Consider the following 22,404-nt stretch of genomic DNA (forward strand, 5'->3'; position numbering starts at 1 on the left):
CACCTCTACCCTTTCTGAGTCTCTGAGAAGAAAGGGCTTTCGTGGACTGTAGTGGAAGGGGGAGGTCCTACACCAAGTGCTGACGTTCAAAGCACATTTATTTGGACTGGCCTTCTTGTGAGTGGGCTGGAAGGTCACATCAAGCACCCTGTAGCTGGCTACTTGGCCAGCCAGGAAAGAAAGGAGTTATACTCTGATGTCACGGTAGAAATGATGACTAATGGTCAGGTTAAAGCAACATATTGCATACCAGGGATAATGGGATTATTCACAGATGTGGCGTGAAGAAATTCCTTTGGACTTCTAACGGCATCCTCGCTGTTCTTTCCCTCTGGGAATGTTGTTTCAACATCTGAGGTCAAATGTCTTGTTTGTAAACAAGTGTAAGGGGATTTTTTTTCTTTCTTTCTTGATTCATTGCCTGATTTTATTAGTCTGTTCTTTATAGTGTTTTTACATTTGTTTTTAGCTATTATGTGGAGTTAGAGAGTATCTGGTGTAGGTGTGTATCTCAGCCAAATAAAGTATTCTGCTAGTCCCCTTTAAAAGGTAGGTAGTTTTAAAAGTCATCAAGCAACTCTTGCACAGGGATGGTAGGAGTATAGCTGAGAACTATAGGCAACAATTGTGTGATCAAAGGTGGGTAGGCATGGCATGACATGACATGACATAAAAGCTAATGATACTCAGCTTCTGAGTCTCATAGGCCTTCATCTATCTTTCACAATGTATTTGCTCTGATTTGAGCACTCTAGACATATTTACAATAAGTTTCACAAATATTCACCCATGCAGTATAAAATTCCTCCAGGGTATAAAAGAGACAGCAAAGACAGCAAAAGGTAGTGTTGTCTCTGACAGCAAGATAGAAAAACACAAAATTAGCCCTGTGGAACTTGCTGTTTCTGCTTGCGTGTATAACTCTGACGTGGTGGTTTGGTACAACACCTTAGACAGAGAACATGAAACAGCATAATGAGGGATTTTCTAGTATTGGATTTTTGGATTTTGTTTGTTTGTTTGTTTTCCTGTCATAGACATGACTAATTCTGATTTGTTTGTTTGTTTTGTTTTCTATGGTTTTGTTTTGGTTTTGGAATTGCTTACAGGAAAACAGAGAAGGTTTCCAAAGTAGGATGCAGCTTACAGTCAGACACCACAACATGTCTTGGGCGATTTCTACAGTCCCAGGCATTCCACATTTGCAACACCTTTCTTTCCAACACAGTCATCCTGAATGGCAGTGGTTTGGTGAAAGGAGACTGGGGAGATGAGGATATAAAGAAGCATGTCTCTGTGGGAAGGGTAGAAGGTTCAGGAAGGAATCCACCCACTTCTAAGCTGGGGATAAGGAAAAGTTCAGCTAAATCTTAGTATGCCCTTCACAGGGGAAGCTGGCCATGCTTGGTGCTGATTAGGAAAAGTTAGGTTGGGACAAAGGCGATGAGGACATTTCACTCATTTCTATTCTTCTGTCACATAGGAGCCTTCACCTCTCCTAAGACTTTCAGCAAGTACAGAAGCTTCTTTATTAACTCAGAGAAAATATGATGTATCCCAAAGTGTTCCAGTGACTTCATAGAGGAGCGAATTTCCTGACTTGAGCAAGCATCCCTCAGCTGTGGTTGGAGAAAAAAAAAAAAAAAAAAAAAAGAAAAAAAACATTAGCCAGAGTACTGGCTTGGGTGCTGCTGGTGCTTGTATTCTGTTCCTGCATTATATAAAGTAAGAATGTACACGCTACTTCTGAAATTTTGTTTATAAAAGCCTTAATGCTGTAGCTGCTGTTCACTATAGGTTCATGTCTGAACTCTTCACCCCAAAAGTTACCAGAGAGCGTCAGTTTCTCGTCACTTTCTGTCCAGGTTACAGTTTGAAGCATGTCATTGTGTTTTGCTGTGGAGCTGTGATTCAGACTAAGAACATAGCTTTGTGTGATTTATGTGAAAAGCATGTCAGTGGCTTACTGTAGAGAGGGTGATAGAGGAGGAGGAGGATGTTACATCAACTCTGAGTCCCACAGTATAGGAAGCAGGAAACTTAGAAAATGCTAAGAAACTTAGAAAATGCTAAGAAACTTAGAAAATGCTAAAACCAAAGTCTAACTTGCTGCTATACAAAGTGGGAAAGTAATCATTTTGGGTTAGGTTGGTTTAACTGAGCTTAGACAAGAAACAGAAACTGAGTATGAAGGAAATTCTGATTACAACACCTAATAAAAATACATTATGAATGAAAGTTGAAATCTGCAGGTAACATTTTCCATCTGACACATAGTTCAGTCCCTTCCCATCTGCCTCCAGGAAAATGTTCTTATTCCTCAATTTTTCTCTAGCTGTACAGCCTTTCTTTTCTTCCCATACCACAGGCAGGTACTTCCGAGAGGCAGACTTTCCAAAGACCTTGTCTTCTACTCACATGCTAAGGCACTGCCGAGTAACACTTGCACCTGAAAGGATACAGAAATAAGTATGTGTATGTGCTTCTCTTCCACAAAAAAGTGTCAAATGTTGAAACTACACAACTCTACAGTGCAATTTTGAAACATACTTTCATACTTTTCTTTAAATTTCTAGTACCAGCCCTTCTTCCAGCCTGAGGTGAGACGGGGCGGGACGCTGGGGAATTAGTTCTTCTTCCTGCTGCTGGCACGTGGACTCTTTGTATGATGTGACTGCTGGCAGTCGCAAGCACTGTGGGGTTTTTCCACCCCTTTTTGCTTTAACCTTTCTCTTATTTCACTACTGTATCCCTAGATGGAAAACCAGGGGGTTGAGGGGCGTAGGTGGGTGGGGTGGGGTTATGATTAATTCCAGCATTCCACACTTTTTACGTTCAGGCGCAATATTGTACCACATCGAACTGCCACTCACAAGCAGAGTGCTGGTTATAGTATGGATTCTTCCTTGGCAGAGGAGTATATTTTGCGACACTGACTTCACATCGTGGCAAAGGAGTATGTGTCCTACATAGACTTCACGGCGCTGGTCGGCTCTGTTAACCTGTGGGTGTGTGGGGACCAGAAGCAGTCGTGACCTACACAGCACACACTCCCTAACAACACAAAGGGCCCTACTGATTTTCCTTGCACTTCACAAAGTGGATTTTGTGGCAACAAAACTGAGACTTGGCTCTTCCCAGACCGCTCCCTGCCCAGCCAGGGGCGTCGGAGGGGTGGCGGCCAGGCCGGGGGAGCCCCCCCCTCGGGCCCAAGACCCCCCGGCTGCTCTCGGGGGTGGGGGGGGGGGGCAGCGGACAGCGTGAGGAGCAGGGGGCAGTCCCTGCTCCCCCCGGCCGCGGGGGCAGAGGCAGGGGCGGGCCGGCGGGGCGGGCCGGCGGCCTGGAGGGGGCTGCCGGGCCCAGCGGAGGCGGGCGGGCTGCGGGAGCCGGGCCCGGGCGGCGGGCAGGCAGCATGGGGGCCGGGGCGCTGGCCATCTGCGTGAGTAGGGCGGCCGGGGATCGGGGCGGCGCTGCCCGGGGAGCGGCGGCGGATCGCGGCCGGGCCGGGGAGAGCGGGAGCAGGCGGTGGGGTGGCCGCCCTCAGCCCGTCCCGCGTGGGGCTGGGAGACGGGAGAGGCCGGCACGGCCCCGGAGCTCCTTCGTCATTCCCGCGTGTCTTCCAAGCGGTGCTTAGGGGAAGGCGAAAAAAGGGCTTTTTTTCGCACTTTTAGCCAGCGAGCAGCTGATGCATGGCGCCCTGTGTAAGGCTGGGCTGGGTGAGCTGCAAACACGCCGTCCCGGGCAGCTCCCGTGCTGCTTTTGTGCTGTACGGCATCGGCATGCGGGGGCTGTGAGGGTTACTTTCCTAAGTCTCCGTGGTCAGTTACAGTCAGTTACATGCTTTGACAACTCTTCCTGTTATAGCATCAAATCTTCCTTGTCTGAGGTCATGTAACAGAGAATGCTCAGAACTGTTGTGAGGCGGCACTTCGATTTTGATTAAGTGTGTATTTGAGATAACTACCCTTAATTTTTTTCTCCCTGGTTAACATACCCTTTCCAGATCCCAAAAGGAGTCTAACAATTTACTCCTCTGTTCCTGCAGACGCGGGAAATGTCTCTCGGTTGTCTTCCAGATGTAAATTATGAGTTTGACCGAGGAATTTCAGCTCTGTGGCTCAGTGTTTTAAGCGCTAAAATGGCAACAGGCCGGAACCCTACACTTGAGCAAGATTTTTTGTGGGGATAATTGGAGGCCTTGATTAGAAAAGTTCCCTAAGCACCACGGCTGCTTGTAAACTGCTCAGGATTTTTGCTGTCTTGTGAATTGAACCCAAGCTACGTAGCTTTTTCTTTGGCATGTATCCGCCTGAAGTGAAAAACATATATTACCCATTTAACCCCCAATGGGAACATCTCCTTTAAAAAGGGATACGTGACAAGATATTTTAACAAGTCGGTCAAATTGTAGTTCAATAATTTAGGCATGTAGTGTTTACTGTAAAGAATTAAAAAGGTGTTCACTGTAATGCTGGTTTTATTTATATATTGTAATGATGTTTCACAAATAAAAAAACATATTTATACAAGTAACGTGTTTCATAAAGATCAGATAAGTGTTGCATAGTACCTGGAACTATAGAACCTACACGTACTCCAGGAGTATATTTTTAACGGGAAAGGTACAGCAGAGTAGAAGAAATGAACTGCCAGTTTTATTATATCTGGATGGACAGTCAGGCATAATAGCAACCCTGTGCAGATGTTCAGGTTCATTACAAACTGCAGTAAGAATATCATGTCATCAACGAAGAATTTTTAAGTATTTGTTTAAAAAAAAAAAAATACACCTTGTCCTTATGCAGTCAAGCGCCAAGACCCAGGCAAGAGTCTGAGCAGTTCCTTGTGTTATGTATAAAGAATATTGTAATTTTTTTGTAAAGTTTCTACTGCCTATTTGTTACTAAAACACTGTAGGAATATATTGATTTTTATGCATCACACTAGTAGTGACTTCTTAAACTAATAGCCTGAACTCCGTGGTATCAGTGGCCCACTGTTCCAGCAGTGTGATGTCAGAAACATGGGGAAAACATCAGAAATATCAGTAGAAAAAATTATTTCCTCTTGAGTGAGGTTTACTGAATTCTATTCTGCTTGTCTGTGTTAGAGAAATGATGCTTAGGTGCGTATGGAAGTCACGACTATGGTGGGTTATGTTGTTCTGCCTTTGGCAGTCTTTCCAAACCAATAATACCATATGACTATTTAGATTTCAGCATTCCAAAATTAATCCTAAATTATGCTATTCCCTCGGGTCTTATTGAATATTGTCTCGTGTTCTCTCTGCCACTGCAGTTCAAAACTTGTGAGAATGTCTTCCAGATGTATATTGTGCCTCCAGAAGAAGCTATGGGATGTTTGCATTTGAAGCTGGTCTGGTCCTTTCCCCACATATTAGGTGTGATTAGATTACCTAGTCCCTGCTAACCTTGAAATCTCTGTACTTAAATTGCAGACTTAGCAGATACTAAACATACCATAAAATCTTTTGTAAGGGTCCATCTCAGCTGGCAGTGGCCAAAATGAATCCTCAGGGAATAGCATTTAGAAGAAAGATGCAGTGAACCTTCCCTAGAGTACCCTCAAAGACTGACAGGCGTCCTGGATACACCCTGAACTGATTATATTGTATTGGGATTTTTCATGTAAGTGTTTGTCCAGTTGTTTTTTGCAAGTCCCCTGAACTGCATGAGTTACAAAAGCACCCTCCTGTGAGTCAAAGTTACTTCTTACTCTAGTAACAAGCTTGCATACAAAAGTATCTTTCTCCTTTATCATAATTATATGCTACTTAAACTCTCTTCCAGTTAGTTACTCTTCTATTTTTTTTTTTCTCTCAGTTATGTTTTTCTACTTCACAGTGACTTTCCTATGAATTAAAGGGAAGTAAGACCAAAATCTTATTCTGGAAAATAAAAGTCAATTTTGATGGATATGCTCATGTTGTAACCATGCAACCTTCTGCAGCAAACAAGACTAATGCACATTTTTCCTGTGCTTCTTTAAGCAAAGTAAATCGGCTGTGAGATTGAAGGAGGACATGAAGAAGATAGCCTCACTTCCACTGAACAAGCAGAAGGACACAACCCGTCCAAAGGTGTTTGGTGTGAGTCTTCTGGAGCTCCAGCAGCAGGGACTAAGCAAGAACGGCATCCCAATAGTTGTGTGGAATATAGTTGAGTACCTGACCCAGCACGGTAAGCTTAATGAAATTACTTTTGCCTCTATATGTAAGGCTCTTCAAAGGGAAAAGATTTTTTTTTTTTTTGTCCTGAATAGGACTGTGGTGGTAACCACATGTGATTTGTTTCTTTTTTTCCATCCCTGGTGCTGAATTTACTGTTTAATGGGATGTTTATAAACTACAGTGTTATGAAACACCACATGCTCATTAGTAAGCTGTTCAGTTTTGTAAATGGAGCATATTTCATTTTGAAGCTTTGTGTCATTTTCTAGTTGCAAAACATTCAACTATTTCACAGTTTCTGACAGTGAGAAGACATAAATATCTATATAGAGATATTCATGTGCACATACAAATCCCATGAGAATACGTTACTGAATAGGAATACATGTGCTTGCAGGTTTTCAGTTAGATTTCAGTTATTTTTAACCCCCTCAGGGAGGTAGGTGTCAAATTCTTAGCCTTTGTTTGCATTCATGTAATGGGACTTCATTCCCTGTTGATGAAATACATCTCTTTGCAGAAATCTAGAGCACTGTTGGTACACAGATGTATCCTGTCTGTAGCACTTTTTCTGCACTGGAAAAGATTTTGTGGCGGCAATTTCATCTTGTAAGAAGCTGCATCTGTTTTTACCCTAAGGTCTTTCTTTTAGCTGCTCAGTAATGATAATCCCATTACAGAGTCTTAAGATTCCATGTCTGTGTCTTGATAGACCCTTAGAAGCTCGTAGATGCAAACACAGCTTGAAAGTTAGCTTAGATTAAGGTACAGTGTGAATTTAAAATATAATCCTACCTTTATTCCACAGTAGCGTTTTGCTTGATCTACTTCACCTTGCTTTAAGGTAGTCTGCTAGAACAGTGAAAAAGCAAGGATTGGAAGAGGTCTTGCATCATTCAGGTTTAATCAAAACCAGAAGTTGACAGACCCTCTTGATTGCAAGTTGCGGGCTATACTCTGCCTTCCATTAGAAGATCTGCATCCCACACAAGTGTTTCCCAAACGTGAACTGAACAAGTCAAGTCCTCTACTCTGCAACAAGATTAGTTGGTCTTCTAAATGCCAAGGTGATTATCCAGCCTTGATAAGCATATAATCCATTCTCTTTCTCAAGAGTGCAAGGAAGATCTCAAATATGCCCTCTTACGTGGGAAGTTCTTGAAATGGTTGTTCTGTTCTCACCCACAATTTGTTTTGTGAAATAATGGTGATGTTAACCATGAAAACATTTTAAATGGAGCCCCAGGTATGAACTCAAACTCTTAGGAGGCATAGTGTTCTGCCAACCATGTTTACTGTTTGTTCAGTATGTCTCCTGTTCTGCAAAGATGCAGTAATAGGCACCACAGGACTTTTTTAAGTCAAGCCGTTTCAGAGACTCTCTTCCAGCTCACAGGGAACTGACTACCCATTTGAAAAAGCTGAGCCAACTTTTGGGAAGCTACATTCTTGAACGAAGTTTGTATTAAACTGCTTATTTTCAAATTTATAGGTGAAACCAAGTTTTCCTATACTGAATTTAGCAATATTTGGTTACTGTTCCAAGTGGGTTCTAGCCTGTCTTTATTTCTATAAATGACTGTTTGGGAAAGAGCAAAGGACATTTTATCTGCACGGGGGCTCTGTTCAATTTATGCTGCAGAAATTACTGAGATGTGGTGTTTCCTGTTGTCCCCCAGATGGCAGTACAGCATGTCACATTAGAGTGTTTTGTTGTGAATATAGGAATACAAGATCTGTAAGCTGTGTCTTACATTAGTCAAGTAAAAAGCTTAAGTGTTTGAAAGTCTGTCCATTTTTTTCTTACCAGATCAGTTTGTTTGCTGATCCAATAAAAGAGATTGCTTTTCCTTACAAGGTCTGCTGCATCAGTACTGATATCTTGGACGGGCAACGTTCTGTCAGGCTCCTGCTTAGCAATGACCACTCTGAACTAATGAAAACCATATATCTTATATTTCGATCATCTTAGTGTTATGCTTCTAAAGAAGAATAAGCAGGTCTATAGACACAGTATCAAAAAAAGCAGAGTTCTTGTGAAAATGATTTAGGGAAAAACTAATTTACCGAGTTGAGCTTTAGGCACATGTTTTCCTAAAGTTTTTGAATCTCAGCATAGGCTTAAAAAGTGATGCTTGATACAATATGATTCATCTCACTTCCTCCATGGAAACCTTCACTGGGTGTGGGTTGTCTGGCCTGAAATGATTGATAATTTTTATTTTCATAGCAAAACACTTTGGGCCTCGTACTGTCCAAAATATGCATTTGATCTCGGAGATTTTCTGCTATTGTGAAGCTGTGGTGCTTATTATAGAGTTACTGCTGCAATCAGCATGTATTCATGTCTTTGCTTCATGGTGATCACAGGTAAGAAGCTGTTACCCTAAAAGTGAAGCTTGAAATATTCACTTGTGTGAATAAGTGAGTACTTGGCAGATTCCCATTGAAGCTAATGGACTACTTGCAAAGGTGAAACAATTTTGAAAGGTTTGTAGAACCTGGATTCTTTTCGGCTGAAGTATACTGATGCAAAATGCAGCCCTCTCAATTGATTTCTGCATGGTGTGAGATATTTGCATGTTACAGCAATGCCAAAGGGTGTTGTGGGTTTTCGTAGAGTATCCCAGGCCTCAAGATCTAGTCAGCAGTATTTAAGTTATCATAACCCAATACTTGACCATTGGAGCTTCTAGGGGAAAAATAATATCTTTTTAAACTGCATAGTATTAATTGTCCTCCTTTGTATTGATGGTAGTGTATTATTCACACTAGAATATCTGTTTTATCATATCAATACTGTCTTAGTTCAGACCATCCTCACGTGTAATACATAATTATAGGTATGACCCAAGAAGGTCTCTTCAGGGTAAACGGCAGCATGAAAATGGTGGAACAGTTGCGTCTGCAGTACGAGCGTGGAGAAGAGGTGGAGCTAGTTAAAGATGGCGATGTGTACTCAGCAGCCAGTCTTCTGAAATTATTTTTGAGAGAGTTGCCAGATGGGATTATCAGCTCTGCCTTACAGCCCAAGTTCATTCAGCTTTACCAGGGTAAGTGAGAGGTAAAAATTTCCATCCTTCAGTGTGCTTTCTTTCGGGAGAATTTTATGCAGACATCATAAGCAGTACTCTCTGTTTCTTAGCTTACATACTTTGTTCTGTATTTCCTTTGACTTTAGCTTTAATCTGCTCCCAGGCGTCTCCCAGATGTGCAATTCTGAGTCTTGGCAGAAATCACAATGGCGTTAGAAAAGAGAGAAAACTGTTTCTTGCATATTTGGTAAAATCTGGACTATTTATGCTTTTCCAATCCAGTTATATCTGCAAAATATAAACTGAAATTATCAATTGGTTTGTTAGAGCAAGCTTGTAGACAATAACTGCAGTCTCTCTAGGACACAGATTTGCTTCTGTTTTGCTAGGGTGATTACTTGGAATTTCATTCTAATGGACTCTGAAATGTTATAACAACATCATCTGCTAATCACGTTTATTATCCACTGAGCCCCAAAGCACATATTGTCTAAATTTCCAGTTCTCACTGAGGGATGTGATTGACCATTAGAAACAAGCCAGTTTGCAAGTAACAACAGACTTTACCAATCATAGCATAGAACCTGGAAGATTTACTTTTTTTTAACCTTTAAGTAGTAGATAATCTGTAAGGAAGAACATCACTTCAGCTTTAGAAAGTTGAAACTTGCACAGCTGTTTGCCTAAATGATTTGTTGATCTAATCCATCCGTATTAGTCCGTATTGTTATGCAGACTAGACGGTGGTTGGCCCTGTTCCTGGACCATCTGGGGCAGTGGGAGTTCTTTTGCTGCAGGCAGTTGATGCCTCTTATTGCTGTCTTCCTAAGAAGCTGCGAAGTGAGTGGGTACATGTTACTAGAGATATGCTCTTTACAGTAAAGCAGGCAAATAGGATACATGTAGAGGAGGAACGATGTAGAGGTACATCCTCTGAACAGATCCCCAGTGGAAGACAGTGCAAAGTTTTCACACTGTTGTCCTCAGGTTTTCCTCCCACTTTTTTTGGCCTGCAGTGGAGATGAAGTTTAGTTATTGCCTGGAGCAGGGAGAACACAACCATGTTTTCTCTTCCTTTCCTGTCTGGGGCTCTACAGACTGTTAAGGGTGTGCTGGAGAAGAACTCTGCCTTTCCCTAAGTGCAGTCAATAAAGTAATAAACAGGTTGTATGTGGGCTGTGTAAAATACCTTTGTAAAATATCATTTAGTAAAGTTGTCTGGGGCCCAAGGACAGGGTTCAGGAAGTGCTGGGTAGGAAGGTGCCGTTGTTTCAGAAAGTCCCTTTTTAAAATTTTTTTGGTCATAGCTGTGCTTTCTTTTGGATCTCTTAGATTTAACCATGTCTGACTCATGAGATGCATTTGATTATGTTCGTTCACTTAAATCACTTTAAGTGGAAATTTTGTATAAGTTGCACGTTCCCTGTTCTGCATCCCTGTCCCACAAAGGTCATATCACTGTATTGCGCCAGAAACTATTGATGTACTTTGTGAACTGTGCTGTTTGTGGAAAGTCTCATTCATTCTTGCTTCCCACAGGAAATAGAAAATTCCCCCAGTGATTTCTATGGAAATGAGATACATATCCATACTTAGCAGACTTAGCCACCAAGCTTTGTTGTTTCAAAAAAAGAGTTACTGGTGTAAATCACAAACCTGGTTCTCCAAAAGTCTGTTTAGCTGTGATGTACCTTTACAGTTAAGTTTGCATGTATTGTACAATAATCTCTAGTTCTAGTTCCATTATATTTTTTATTAGGGTTAGCTGTTATGGCAAGGGGAAGGTTTTGGTTAAGTTTGAAGAAAAATCAGTTGTTTTTTTTCATGTGCTGGAAAATGTATCATAAATTGCTCTGAAAGGCACTGATTACTTTCGTAGGGTTCAGATTAGTTTCAGTGGTAGATGAGCCTGTGTTTACAGTTAAATGATCAACCAACTGTGCAGGATTGGCAGAATTATCTATTCACTTATCAAAGTATGTGCAAGGGTATTTGTTGCAAAATGGTACCAACAGCAAGCATGCCTGAGTGTTCTTTTTGTAAACTATGAAGAAAGTAGGTCAAGGTGTTTCTGAGCCAACAGGTTATTAAAAAATAACTTTGAATCTGGAGCCACTTCACTCTATATCTACAGTGAAGGCAGTTACAAACTCTGTTACAACCTCTGTATTCCCTCCTGTTGAAGCTTTGTAATTATTTTAGAATTCCTTTGGAATATTTTCAGGGATTGGTATCAGCATCTTTTAAATCAGCTAAAAGTTTGGCCTGAGAATAATACACAATTACTTTCCTTCCTATAAAAAATGTTAGGGAGTGATTCCCCCAGTTAAAAATAGCTGGACTGAAAACTACAAATCTTACCTGAGATTGTAATCCTTTTTAAAGCAGGGTATAGTCCACGTTACCAAACCAAAGAGTAAATGATCTGCCCTTTATTGAAAAAGAGAAATGTGATACGTTGGTAGTTCAGGAAGTCCACACAGCTGGTTTGGCATGCTACCAGAAGCCTGTGCAACAGCAGTGTGAAATGTGCATGCTGCCCCTAAATCCTGACGCAATGCTGTTTATATAAATATTCAGAGTAATTCCAAGACTATGCAGTTCCAGAAAACATCACGTAGCGTATCCTATGGGCAGTCTGCTGCGTCCTGACCTCCTCTCTCTACCCTTGAAGAAGGGCAGTGACAGTGGGAGTTGAGAAGGGCCTCCATCTGTAAATGGTGTTGATTGGAGATGTGTAGCAAGTACAGGCTAGGGACACACTGGTAGTGATCTTTGTGTTGACTGCTCTCCTCAGAGTGCTTGACAAATATGAACGTTGCTTTTTGCAGGGGATCCTGGGGTCAAAAATGTCCACTGCAATCTGTTCTGTGGCTGCAGTTTTGCTGGAGAACAGGGCTGTGCCTGCCCAAGCAAAATGGGCCGTGCTTGCAGACCAGTGAAAGCCCTGGATGTCTGAAAGATACTTCTTTCAGAAAACTCATTTGGAAGTAATCGGTAGCTCCTGTACAGAAATCTGTTTGAGCTTGTTTATTCCTTCTGGCTTTTCATTTCTTATCTTTTATAACCCAATCACTGACTCTTAAGACATTTGTACATACTAAGAACAAGCTCTGTATGCACAGCTCTTACCCCTTTCACAGGTCACTTGCTTTTAGCAAGGCAGATTGCTGTTATCCTTTTTAGCATGCAGAAAGTTTTTCCATTATGTGATTTTTTTTTCTTTCTTTTTCTTCTTTGTTGCATTCCTTCTCCAGCAGGGGCACAGTGAAATGTAGGCTCCTGTCTTCCTTTAGCACTGAGTCTAATGAAGTTGAATGCTATTTGATCACTGAAAAATTTGCATTTTTCAGTATGCAGCAGCTAGATGAGAGTTCTGTCTCTCACACCCCTCCCCTCACAAACTGTTACAACTGATGAGGTTTTGTGCAGTGCTAGTGAACAGCTCTGAAAGTTTCAGGGAGAGGGATGGGAGGTGGTGGAAGGGAAGGACTAGCTCCCTCCTGGATCAACAAGTCATTTTAGGGAACACTTGGTAGCCATCAACTGCTTGAGCTACATGAACAGGCAGGGCCAAAAATATAGATTGTGTTGGGGGATTTTAGAGGTCAAACTTCAACCTGAATAGTGGGTGTGAAAATGAATAAATGAGAGCTGACTCTTTAACCACTGTAACTGCAATAACTGGAATAAACCAGATTCACTAGTTGTCTGTGGCTCTCCAGGCTATAGTGGCATGTTTTTAACCTTTCCCTGTAGCTTTTATTGTCATTTTGATGCTATTCTGGTTTGGAACAACTCATGACACTTCTGTTTTCTACGTGCTGAAGATGCTTGCTGTACATTGAAAACATTTGGAACCAGCTTTCTTGTGCAGATGGTAACACTCATCAGAGCTGCAAAAGAAGTAACAGGACAACTGTTCCCAATACAGTGACGGAGGGTAAATACAGCTCTGTGAAGTGCTTTAATGACAGAGAGCAAAGGGTCTCAAGTTGAATTGTGATGACAACCTTCTCGTGGCAAGGACTTTCTGCATTTCTGCTTCTGATGGCAGCAAGGTGTGATTTTATTATTTTTTTTTTCGTCTGGGGCAGAGCCTTGTCTGAAGCAAATCACTTCCTGGCAGAGGCTGGAGTCCCATTTCCTGTAGATTTCGGAGGAAGAAAGAAACACTTTGATTCCTTCAACAGCCTAGCCTAGCGAACACAGTGTAGTGGAGACTGCAGTGTACAGCCTGCTGCCTCTATGCCGAAGATTGACTTCTAGAGGCACGTTGATAGCTACAGACAGATGCACGCTTTTCTGTCTGCCCTCCAGGCTGGTAGTATGCAAGGCAGCTGAAAGCTATGCAGACATGATAACATGACGCTGAGCCCTAGACTCTCTTCCTTGCCTCACAGCAGAGGTAATTAGCTAGGGCACGGTGCCATGCTGATAGAGTTTCAGTGCTCGTAGGCTGGAGTTGTTTGGGGTCAGACCATTTGAGAAATGAACAAGTTACACGCACCTGTCTGGTGGCATCTGTACCTTTGGTGATGTTCAGACAGCATGCTCTGTAAGGAGAAGGAGTAGCATGAAGTAGCATTGATTGGGGAACTAGGTCGTGCCAGTAGCGTGTCAAAGAAACTCAATATGTACAGAAATATTTTCCAATGGTTCATCCTATGTCCCTCTTGTGATCTGTGGGTGTATACTGAAGTTAAGCGAGACTGAAAACACCCTTGCAAACTTGTCTGTGCCTCCTACACTGTTGAGGCTCCTGTTTCTAGTTAATTAACATTTTTAGAGAGTGCCTGCTGTTTTTAGTTGCCTCCTTGACTGGTGCCCCTCAGCAGCGAGTCCCTAGCAAAAGCTCAATATACCAGGGAAAGTACTGTGCTTGAAAATAACAAGTGTTTTGGTAGCTGGGGGTATTTCTATATGATTTAAATACATAGTTATAATGTTAAATATGATTTAAATATAGGTTCCTGAATTGCCTTTGAAAGTCTGGCACTCTGCTGTTTCTATTATTGACAAGCTCATTTGTCTCATCTCAAGGCGCTGCAGCATATGCTTAGCTTCATGCTGCACTCTGTAATCTAATTTAATAAGTAAGACTGCTCTTGGTAGTCTTGACTTCCACAGGACATCATGTACCTCACAAAATTAGGCACCTACATAAGCTTAGGGCTTTGATACACTTGATGCTTGTCTGTATGGTAGTGTAAACAGCTCTGGTACCTTAATGTTTCTCTGATGGTCAGTACCAGCTGAGTAAACCTTTATGATTGACTTTGAAACAAATCGAAATATTGTCTAGCAGGTGGACAAAAGAAGGAAGAGCACTACAGGAAATCATCTGTCATGACTCACAAATATTCGGGCTGTCTAGTAAGTTGAAAAACTGTTTTATTTGAAATATTGTGGTCATGGACAGCTAAGGTCCATTTGTCTTGCAAAATGTACAAAGTGCATGTTACACTGTATATGCACGTTACTCTCTGAATTCAGTATAACGGTAATTAGTAGCTTTTAAAAATTAAGCTCAAGTCTCAGCAGCAGGGTAATTAACAAATTAGTTTTGATTTTTGAATTGCATTGGGAGGAAGGTTCAATATCCTTCCCTCGCCTTTTCACTGGAAAAGGGGGAGAGAGAGAGAGATTTTCTTGTTCCCCTTTCAGCAGGGCAAAGAATTTCATGGCTCAGTAAATGGGTTTTCTGTCTCCTGCTGTTCAGTGGTTCTGTGACATTCAATTAGTGTAGTTTCTGAAGATCTTATGGTCTGATATCTGTCTGTGTTCCTAAAAGGACAGAAGTGAAAGCAGAACACACCTGATACTAAGATAGTACTGAGGAGGGAACAAAGGTTTGGTTGTGTCCAGAAATAAGCATCTCTGGGCCACACCACATACTAAATCATGTTTAATGAACAGGGACATCAGACCCACTGAATACAATTGATATCATGAGGCCATTAGCTTTCTGTGTAGTCAGTGCAAATCTGTGTTCAAAATATTTTGCGGAGGTTATTAGCATCTTTCTGGCTTTAAAAGGATGGAGAATCCTTTGGTAAATGGAAAAGCACCTGTCAATCAAATGCCCCAGTGGGAGGTTCAGAGAGGCAATTAGTTCTCAAGGGCATTCCCTAATCAGGTGATGTGGAGATGGTAGTAGATGTTTTTTGCTTTTTTTCCTGAGTGAGGGCTTTGACATTCCTTATCATAACTGCAAGCAATTTATAGTTAAAAAAAAATATATAGTTATAGTTAAAAAAAGTTATAGTTATATAGTTAAAAAAAAAAAACAAAACACTGTGCAGTTGTTTTGTTATTTAAACAGAAGTATGTTACAAGGTGAATTTCAGTGTTCTGTCTATGGGGAAATTAGTTTTGTTTTGGTTTTCTTTGAGCTTCATGAAAAGGTAATTAGTAATCAAGTCAGAGACTGTCCAGTCCAGTTTGATCAGTGAAAATACAAATCCATTACATTCCTTATTGTTATTCAATTTAACACAGACTTCTAGAGGCATTGTGAAATTTTGCTGCAGAAATAAAAATGTCAGATTTCCTACTGTTACCAAGCTGATTCATTGTAATGAAGTCATGATATTTTTTTCTCTATATCTGAAAATATTTTTCAAAGAAATACTTGCCATATGTAAGCGAGATTTTTGCATATTTCCTTCATGCATATTTTATACTTGCTTTCTTTGGTGGAGATAATTTCTTAGCTGCAGCAGAAAAGAATGTAGTTAATCACTTAGTTGAAATGTTTGGTCCTATAATTTAACTGGCATTTTAAACTTTGGCCTGCTCTCATGAAGTAATTCTTATTAAGTACGTGGTATCAAAACAGACAGATAAAAATTAACATTCTGTGAGTATAAGACTTCCAAAGGCTTTTCTCGCCTTTTACTGCATGTCATGTAAGGCGGGAAACTGAGGCCTAGTAGCAGATGAAATCTTGGAAGTGCCTCTATGAAGTGATAAGTACATACATATAGAAATTAATTTGTTTCCCAAATGATATGCACGATAAGTCCTGTTTATTAGCCACAAAAATATCTGGTTGTAAAAGAGAAATCATGAATGTTTGGGATCACTTTCAGATATTTTTATACAGACTGGTAATTTACACAGCTAACCTCTTTCTAAAGGATCCTATACCTAGAACACTGTGCAATCCAGCCCTGGAATATTTCTGGGAAATTAAAAGTAAAAATGAAGATGAAAATTGTGAAACATACTTATACATGCCTTGCACTATATTCACAGCCTTTTCAAAGCAAAAATGTTGGGGAAGTGTAAAATATCCTTTTCTTCAAAGTCTTTGTTCTGGCAATACAGGGCATGGGATATTTTCCTGCCAGTCTGCTCCTCTGCATGGTACCAGGAGGATGTACAACAGAGGCAGCAGCTAGTTGCTGAACAGTTTCAGACCCAGCCTCATTTATTATATATTATTGACTAAATACAAGTCTTGAAGATTTAGAAGTTTTCGCAGAATGGTTGAGATGGGATGGGACCTCTGGAGGCCATCTTGTCCAACCCCCTGCTCAAGCAGGAACACCTGTATCAGGTTGCCCAGGACCATGTCCAGGTAGCTGTTGAAGATCTCCAAGGAGAGAGACTCTACAACCTCTCTGGGCAACCTGTTTCAGCGCACTGTCATCTGCACAGCACAAGTGCTTCCTGATGTTCAGGCAGAACCTCTTGTGTTCCAGTTTGTGTCAATTGCCTCTTGTCCCATCACCGGGCAGCACTGAAAATATGGCTCTGTCTTCATTGCATCTTCCCTTCAGGTATTTATACACATAAGGAGGCTCCCTGAGCCTCCTTTTCTCCAGGCTGTACAGTCCTAACGCTCTCAGCCTTTCCTCATAGGAGAGGTGTTCCAGTCCCTTGATCATCTTGGTGGCCCTCCGTTGGACTTTTTCCAGTATGTCCATCTGTCTCTTGTACAGGGGGGCCCAGAACCGGACACAGCACTCCAGGTGTAGCCTCACCAGTGCTGAGTAAAGGGGAAGGATCACCTATCTTGACCTTCTGGTGATACTTTTGCATAATACAGCTAAGAATACTATTAGCCTTCTTAACAGTAAGGGCATGCTGCTGACTCATGTTCAACTTGGTGTATACGTTTCTGCAGAGCTGCTTTGTAGCTGGGTGGCCCCCAGCATATACTGGTGCCTGGAGTTGTTCCTCCCCAGGTTCAGGACTCTGCACTTCTCCTTGTTCAACTTCACAAGGTTTTTGTCTGCCTACTTTTCCAGCCTGTCAAGGTGCCCTCTCCTCTGGTGAGTCAGCCACTCCTCCCAGTTTCGTGTGATCCTCAAATTTACTGAGAGTGCACTCTATCTCATCATCCAGATCGTTGATGAAGATGTTAAACAGGGCTGGACCCAGCAGTGACCCCTGGGGCACTCTGCTCATTACTGGCTCCAAGTAGACTTTGGGCCACTGACCACTACCTGTTGAGTCTAGCCTATCAGCCAGTTTCATTTTTGTGGCCAGTTTGGTTTTGACTGAATGCTGGGTAAAACTACTTGCTGAGGATCGTAATGTCCTCTGAATGAAAAAATTCTTTGTTACCCTAAGAATGGACAGCATGTCTTTATTCCCATGATAAGCCAGCAGATACTTTGGGACAAGGCAGTCTTTTGCAGAGAACACAGAGGGTAAGAACTTAACGTGAGGTCACTTTGGCTTTGTCAAGCAATAAACCTTCGTGTCCTTCTCTAAGAAAAAAACAAGTACATGACAGTTTTACAACCCTGAAACCATCAACTCATAAGGCTGATCGTAACAATAAAACTGTTAGAAATGCACTCCTGCTAATGAATGCTGCTTGTAATTAGATTGGTAAGAAAAATATTTAGTGCTTGAGTTCTGTCTAAAAGTGTGGTTGTACAAAAACCCAATAACTGTATATGAGAGTTTCAATAAAATTGTGTTTTGGAGGAGAGTAGAAATGAGTGTTTACAAGTGTTAAGGCTTGTTTTGACATAAAGGAAGGGGAATGATGATTATTTTTTTTTCAAAATTTTACTTTGATAAAATGCAAAACTAATGTTTTGGTTGGTACAAATCACTTTTCGGAAAGTGGAGAAGGGGAGCAATCATGTGGAGAAGGGGAGCAAAGAATTTTGTGTTTTTTGGGTTCAATTGCATAAGCAGAACAAAATGAAGTAGAAACTGTGAGGCCAAGCTTGTGTTCACTGCCTTAGTCTGTATAAGCACAGCATCTCTGAAGTTAATGCAATTTTTGCTTCTTTAAAAAAAAAAAAAAGTACTGCATGAAAGGAAGTTGGCTTTAGTCCTGCTTTCCCATACTGAACTGATTAATGTCAGGCTTTTATCCATACTCAAATTCTAGAAGATTGTACACTATGACAAGGCTGTTCTCTAACATTAGGCCAAATTTGGGCTTCTTATGGAATGTAACAGTTCCCTAAACATCCTTTTTTCCTCAAGCAAGAATCCTTATCAAAGACTTAGTATGGAGTTGTCATTGTGAATTGTCATAGTATGTGTGTCATTGTGTCAAAACAATACAAAATTGAGCTTTTCATAAAATGTACCTGCTGAAGGTACTGCAGTATTGTTATTCTAACAACACTGCATTTCAGGAGCCCCCTTTTACCGTTCTTGCTTTATTCTTTTTGAAGTTTATCATGGGCAGGGAAACTCAAAAACAAAGAGATAGGGCTTGGGAAGCAGAGATAATAACATGCAGAAGTGTAACTGTGCAAGGTGGGAATAAACATGCTCTAATGCTGCTAGCTTTATCCACTGCTGCTTCTGCTGAGGAAAACAGTACATTGTAAAGGTAGACATGAAACAGTGCCAGTGGTGGCCATAATAAGCCTCAGGAGGAAGGTATAGGTTCACTGAGGAAATCTGAGGGGTTTGATCTCAGAACAGAAATAAGACTACATTTTATATCCCACTGTTTGCTCACCCATGTAAGTAAATTGGCAGCAGTGTAGAAAACATGTGTATGTTTTTTCTCTTTTTGTTTTTTCCTAGATGCTAGAAATGACATACAGAAGGAAAGTAACTTAAAAGAACTCCTTAAAGAACTGCCTGAAGCTCATTACTGCCTGCTGAAGTATCTGTGCCAGTTCCTGATAAAGGTTGCTGAACATCATGTAGAGAACAGGATGAACCTCTGCAATCTTGCCACTGTGTTTGGACCAAATTGCTTTCAGTAAGTTGGGGCTTTCACTTTTCCTCTTATCTTGATAGAAAGTGTTATAGAGCAAATAACTGAACATATAGCTGACTGAAAATATGACTGAAAATATAGCTAACTGGTCAGAATGATCAAGCAGGGGCAATGACTGGGGCTTCTTGTTAACTTTCGGTACTAAAGGTATTGTTTGCACTTATTGGGAGTGTTGTGGTGTAGCCCCGGTAGGCAGCTAAGTGCCGCACAGCCACTCGCTCCCTCTTCCCAGGTGGGACGGGGTGAAAATTGGAAAGGTAAAAGCATGAGAACTCATAGGTTGAGATGAAGACAGTTTACTAAGTAAAGCAAAAGCTGTGTGCACTAGCAAAACAAAACAATTCATTCACTCCTTCCCATCAGCAGGCAGATGTTCAACCACTTCCAAGAAAGCAGGGCTCATCACAAGTAACGGTTTCTTGGGAAGACAAACGCCATCACTCCAAACATCTCGCCCTTCTTCCTTCTTTACCCCAGCTTTTATTGCTGAGCATGACATCATATGGTATGGAATACCTCCTTGGTCAGTCTGGATCACCTGTTCTGGCTGTGTCCCCTCCCAACTTCCTGAACACTGCTAGCTTCCCCTCTGGCAGGGCAGCGCAAGAAGCAAAAAAGTCTTTGGCTCTATGCAAATACTCCTGTGCAACAACCAAAACCACCAGTGTATTATCACCATTGTTTTCATCAAAAATCCAAAACACAGCATTGTGTGAGCTTGTATGAAGAGCTCTGTCCCAGCCAAAATGATGACAGGGTGTTGAATTGCTCTCCTGTCTTCTTTTGCAGTGTTGCTAAACAGTTGGTCAGTTTTCTATTGCTGTGTTGACAGCAGATTGTATAAGGGCAAGGAGACTTGTGCTCATACAGCATTCTTCCTTTGCCATCAAATAATATGGATGCTTCTCTGCAGAAAGATTTGAGAAAGGGTACCTAGGAAGAAAAAGGACTCAGATGCAGCAGCCAGCTGCTGTATGATTTCTAGATGGTACTACATACTCTTTGCAGATTTGCTCTTGTGATCTGATGTCTGATCTCAGATGACGGTGATTCTGGGTTCTTTATCATTCTAGTATATTTTGAAACTGGTCTGGAGTTTATGAGGTTCCATTGGCCTTTTGAGACTTCTCAACTGTATTCACTAGTTTTACTAGTTTCTTTCATGGAGCTGAGTTCCTTACACCTTTGATAAAGATAACATGCCATACATGCTAGTGGGTCTAGCAGCAATATTGGGAAGAGTTATTTCCAAGTGTGAGAATGCCCTCAAACAAGATTGTTCCTGCTGAGTCACTGCTATGAGGTAGTGTGCCATTAGCATCTTTGTCCTGGCCTTGTCTGTAATACAACTGCTGGCTGGCATCCAAGATCTAAGACATGGGGGACACGTAAGGAGTTTAGCTTGGTCATCAGTCTTGAAAGAAGCGTGATACCTGCAAAAAGAGAAGTACGTTCCTTGTAGCAAATGTCTGATTTGTATTGATCCTTGCAAAAATTTGTTCTAGAATGACGCTGCATTGCCTAATGAGACTTAGATTAGATTAATTGCCTAACAAGACTATCTCCCTAAGCTTCCTCCGTAGCCTCCAGAAATAGGCTTCTTTAAAGAGGGAGAAAACAGAAGGTAGGTTCATTGTCATCCTGCGCAATGTGCTCTATCCTGTGCAATGTGCTCTAGGTGATCCTGCTTGGCAGGGGGGTTGGACTAGATGATCTTCAGAGGTCCCTTCCAACCCTGCCAATTCTGTGATTGTAATATACTGAGCAAATTCCACATACCTAAGCTAGATGCTGCTTGTTCTCTTTTTAAAGGAGCACATCTTTTTCCATCGATAAGAGGGAGAACCTGCAGAGGTGAGACATTCAAACCAAAGCTTGTCCTTTTGTCTACACTTCCACCTCTTCTTAAGGTAGTTGCTTATAGAGGATGAAGGTGACTACATCAGGATACAAACATTAAAGCATTTACTGTTTTAGTAGAAAATCATAAAGCATATTGTGAAGCAAAAAATTCGTCCCCTCCAAAAGAAAGAAAACTCAAAAGACCAGAGTATGTACAGAAATATACAAGTGTGAGAGTTAGTAGAAACACAGTACTGCAGATTTCTGACAAGAAAAAGCAAACCAATTTTTAAAGATCGTATTTCTGTGGGCAGTGTTATTTACATGGTGAGGTTTTAAAGTTTGGGAGTTTCTGTCTAAATGTATTAGTGCACTTGGCTTCTTCTCATATAGTTTATTTGTTCTTAAATCTAATGTCTAAATCTCTGGATCAAACTCCCAAGTGGCCATTTGAATAATTATAGCCTCCTCATCACTTGTTTCAGGAAAGTTTTGAAAATCAGCTCTGCATACCTTTTGGTGTAGAACGCAGAGAATTGTAGTTTGAAAATGCAATTGGCATTCCAGGATTAAACCAAATTGTACTTCCTAAAAGCACCATAATTGTTTCTTCAACTTATTTCTGCTCATAAGGTAGCATAGGAAAGAATTAACAGTTTCTGTAAGGTATAGGGTCTGTGTATAGGAGGGGAAGAATCACATCATTCCATCGCAGAAGATTGAGAAAGGCAGAGTTCACTGAAGATACAAGAGCTCTTGTGAATATGAGTGCAGCCAGCCCTGCAGCTGTGACACACATCAAAATGCTTGTGCAGCAAAAGAGGCAATGAAAGCAAGACTTGACACTTAACAAATAGGTAATGCATTTTTACAAGAGACGAATATTTCGGAGTGGTGGATGTAGATTTTTGTTTAAACTAAGCTTCACTGTCTGGTAATTCAGCTGTGGGTTTCATCAGATCTTATCTTTTCAAAGTAATTCAGAATAATGGTCTAGACACCATTGTGAGCAACAGTTGAAATACTGTTTTTTTCCCTCTGTTAATGATTGCATTCTTAAGTTGATGAAACCAATCAAATCAACAAAGATTTGACAGGAGGAAGAAAGAACTCGCAGCACCCAA

At 41.2% G+C, this 22,404-nt stretch overlaps 1 protein-coding gene across 10 annotated transcripts in view; it reads left to right on the forward strand.

Moving 5' to 3' along the window:
• The first annotated feature begins 3,293 nt into the window (after positions 1–3,293).
• The window catches only part of FAM13A (family with sequence similarity 13 member A), a 134,402-nt gene continuing 115,291 nt past the window's right edge, over positions 3,294–22,404 (forward strand). For 4 of the 10 annotated variants that reach the window (XM_080591844.1, XM_080591850.1, XM_080591855.1 and 1 more), the window contains exons 1-4: positions 3,511–5,403; positions 6,011–6,200; positions 9,034–9,243; positions 19,240–19,420. In XM_080591844.1, the coding sequence (XP_080447970.1) occupies positions 5,326–5,403; positions 6,011–6,200; positions 9,034–9,243; positions 19,240–19,420 (659 nt within the window). In that variant the 5' untranslated portion in view covers positions 3,511–5,325. Of the gene's footprint in view, positions 3,440–3,509; positions 5,404–5,426; positions 5,649–6,010; positions 6,201–8,560; positions 8,681–9,033; positions 9,244–19,239; positions 19,421–22,404 lie in introns of those variants that run through there. The other 6 variants (XM_080591854.1, XM_080591851.1, XM_080591852.1 and 3 more) reach the window with 6 other exon arrangements.

The sequence above is a fragment of the Anser brachyrhynchus genome, assembly GCF_964034855.1.
Source record: "Anser brachyrhynchus genome assembly, chromosome: 4".
NCBI classification, from domain to species: domain Eukaryota; kingdom Metazoa; phylum Chordata; class Aves; order Anseriformes; family Anatidae; genus Anser; species Anser brachyrhynchus.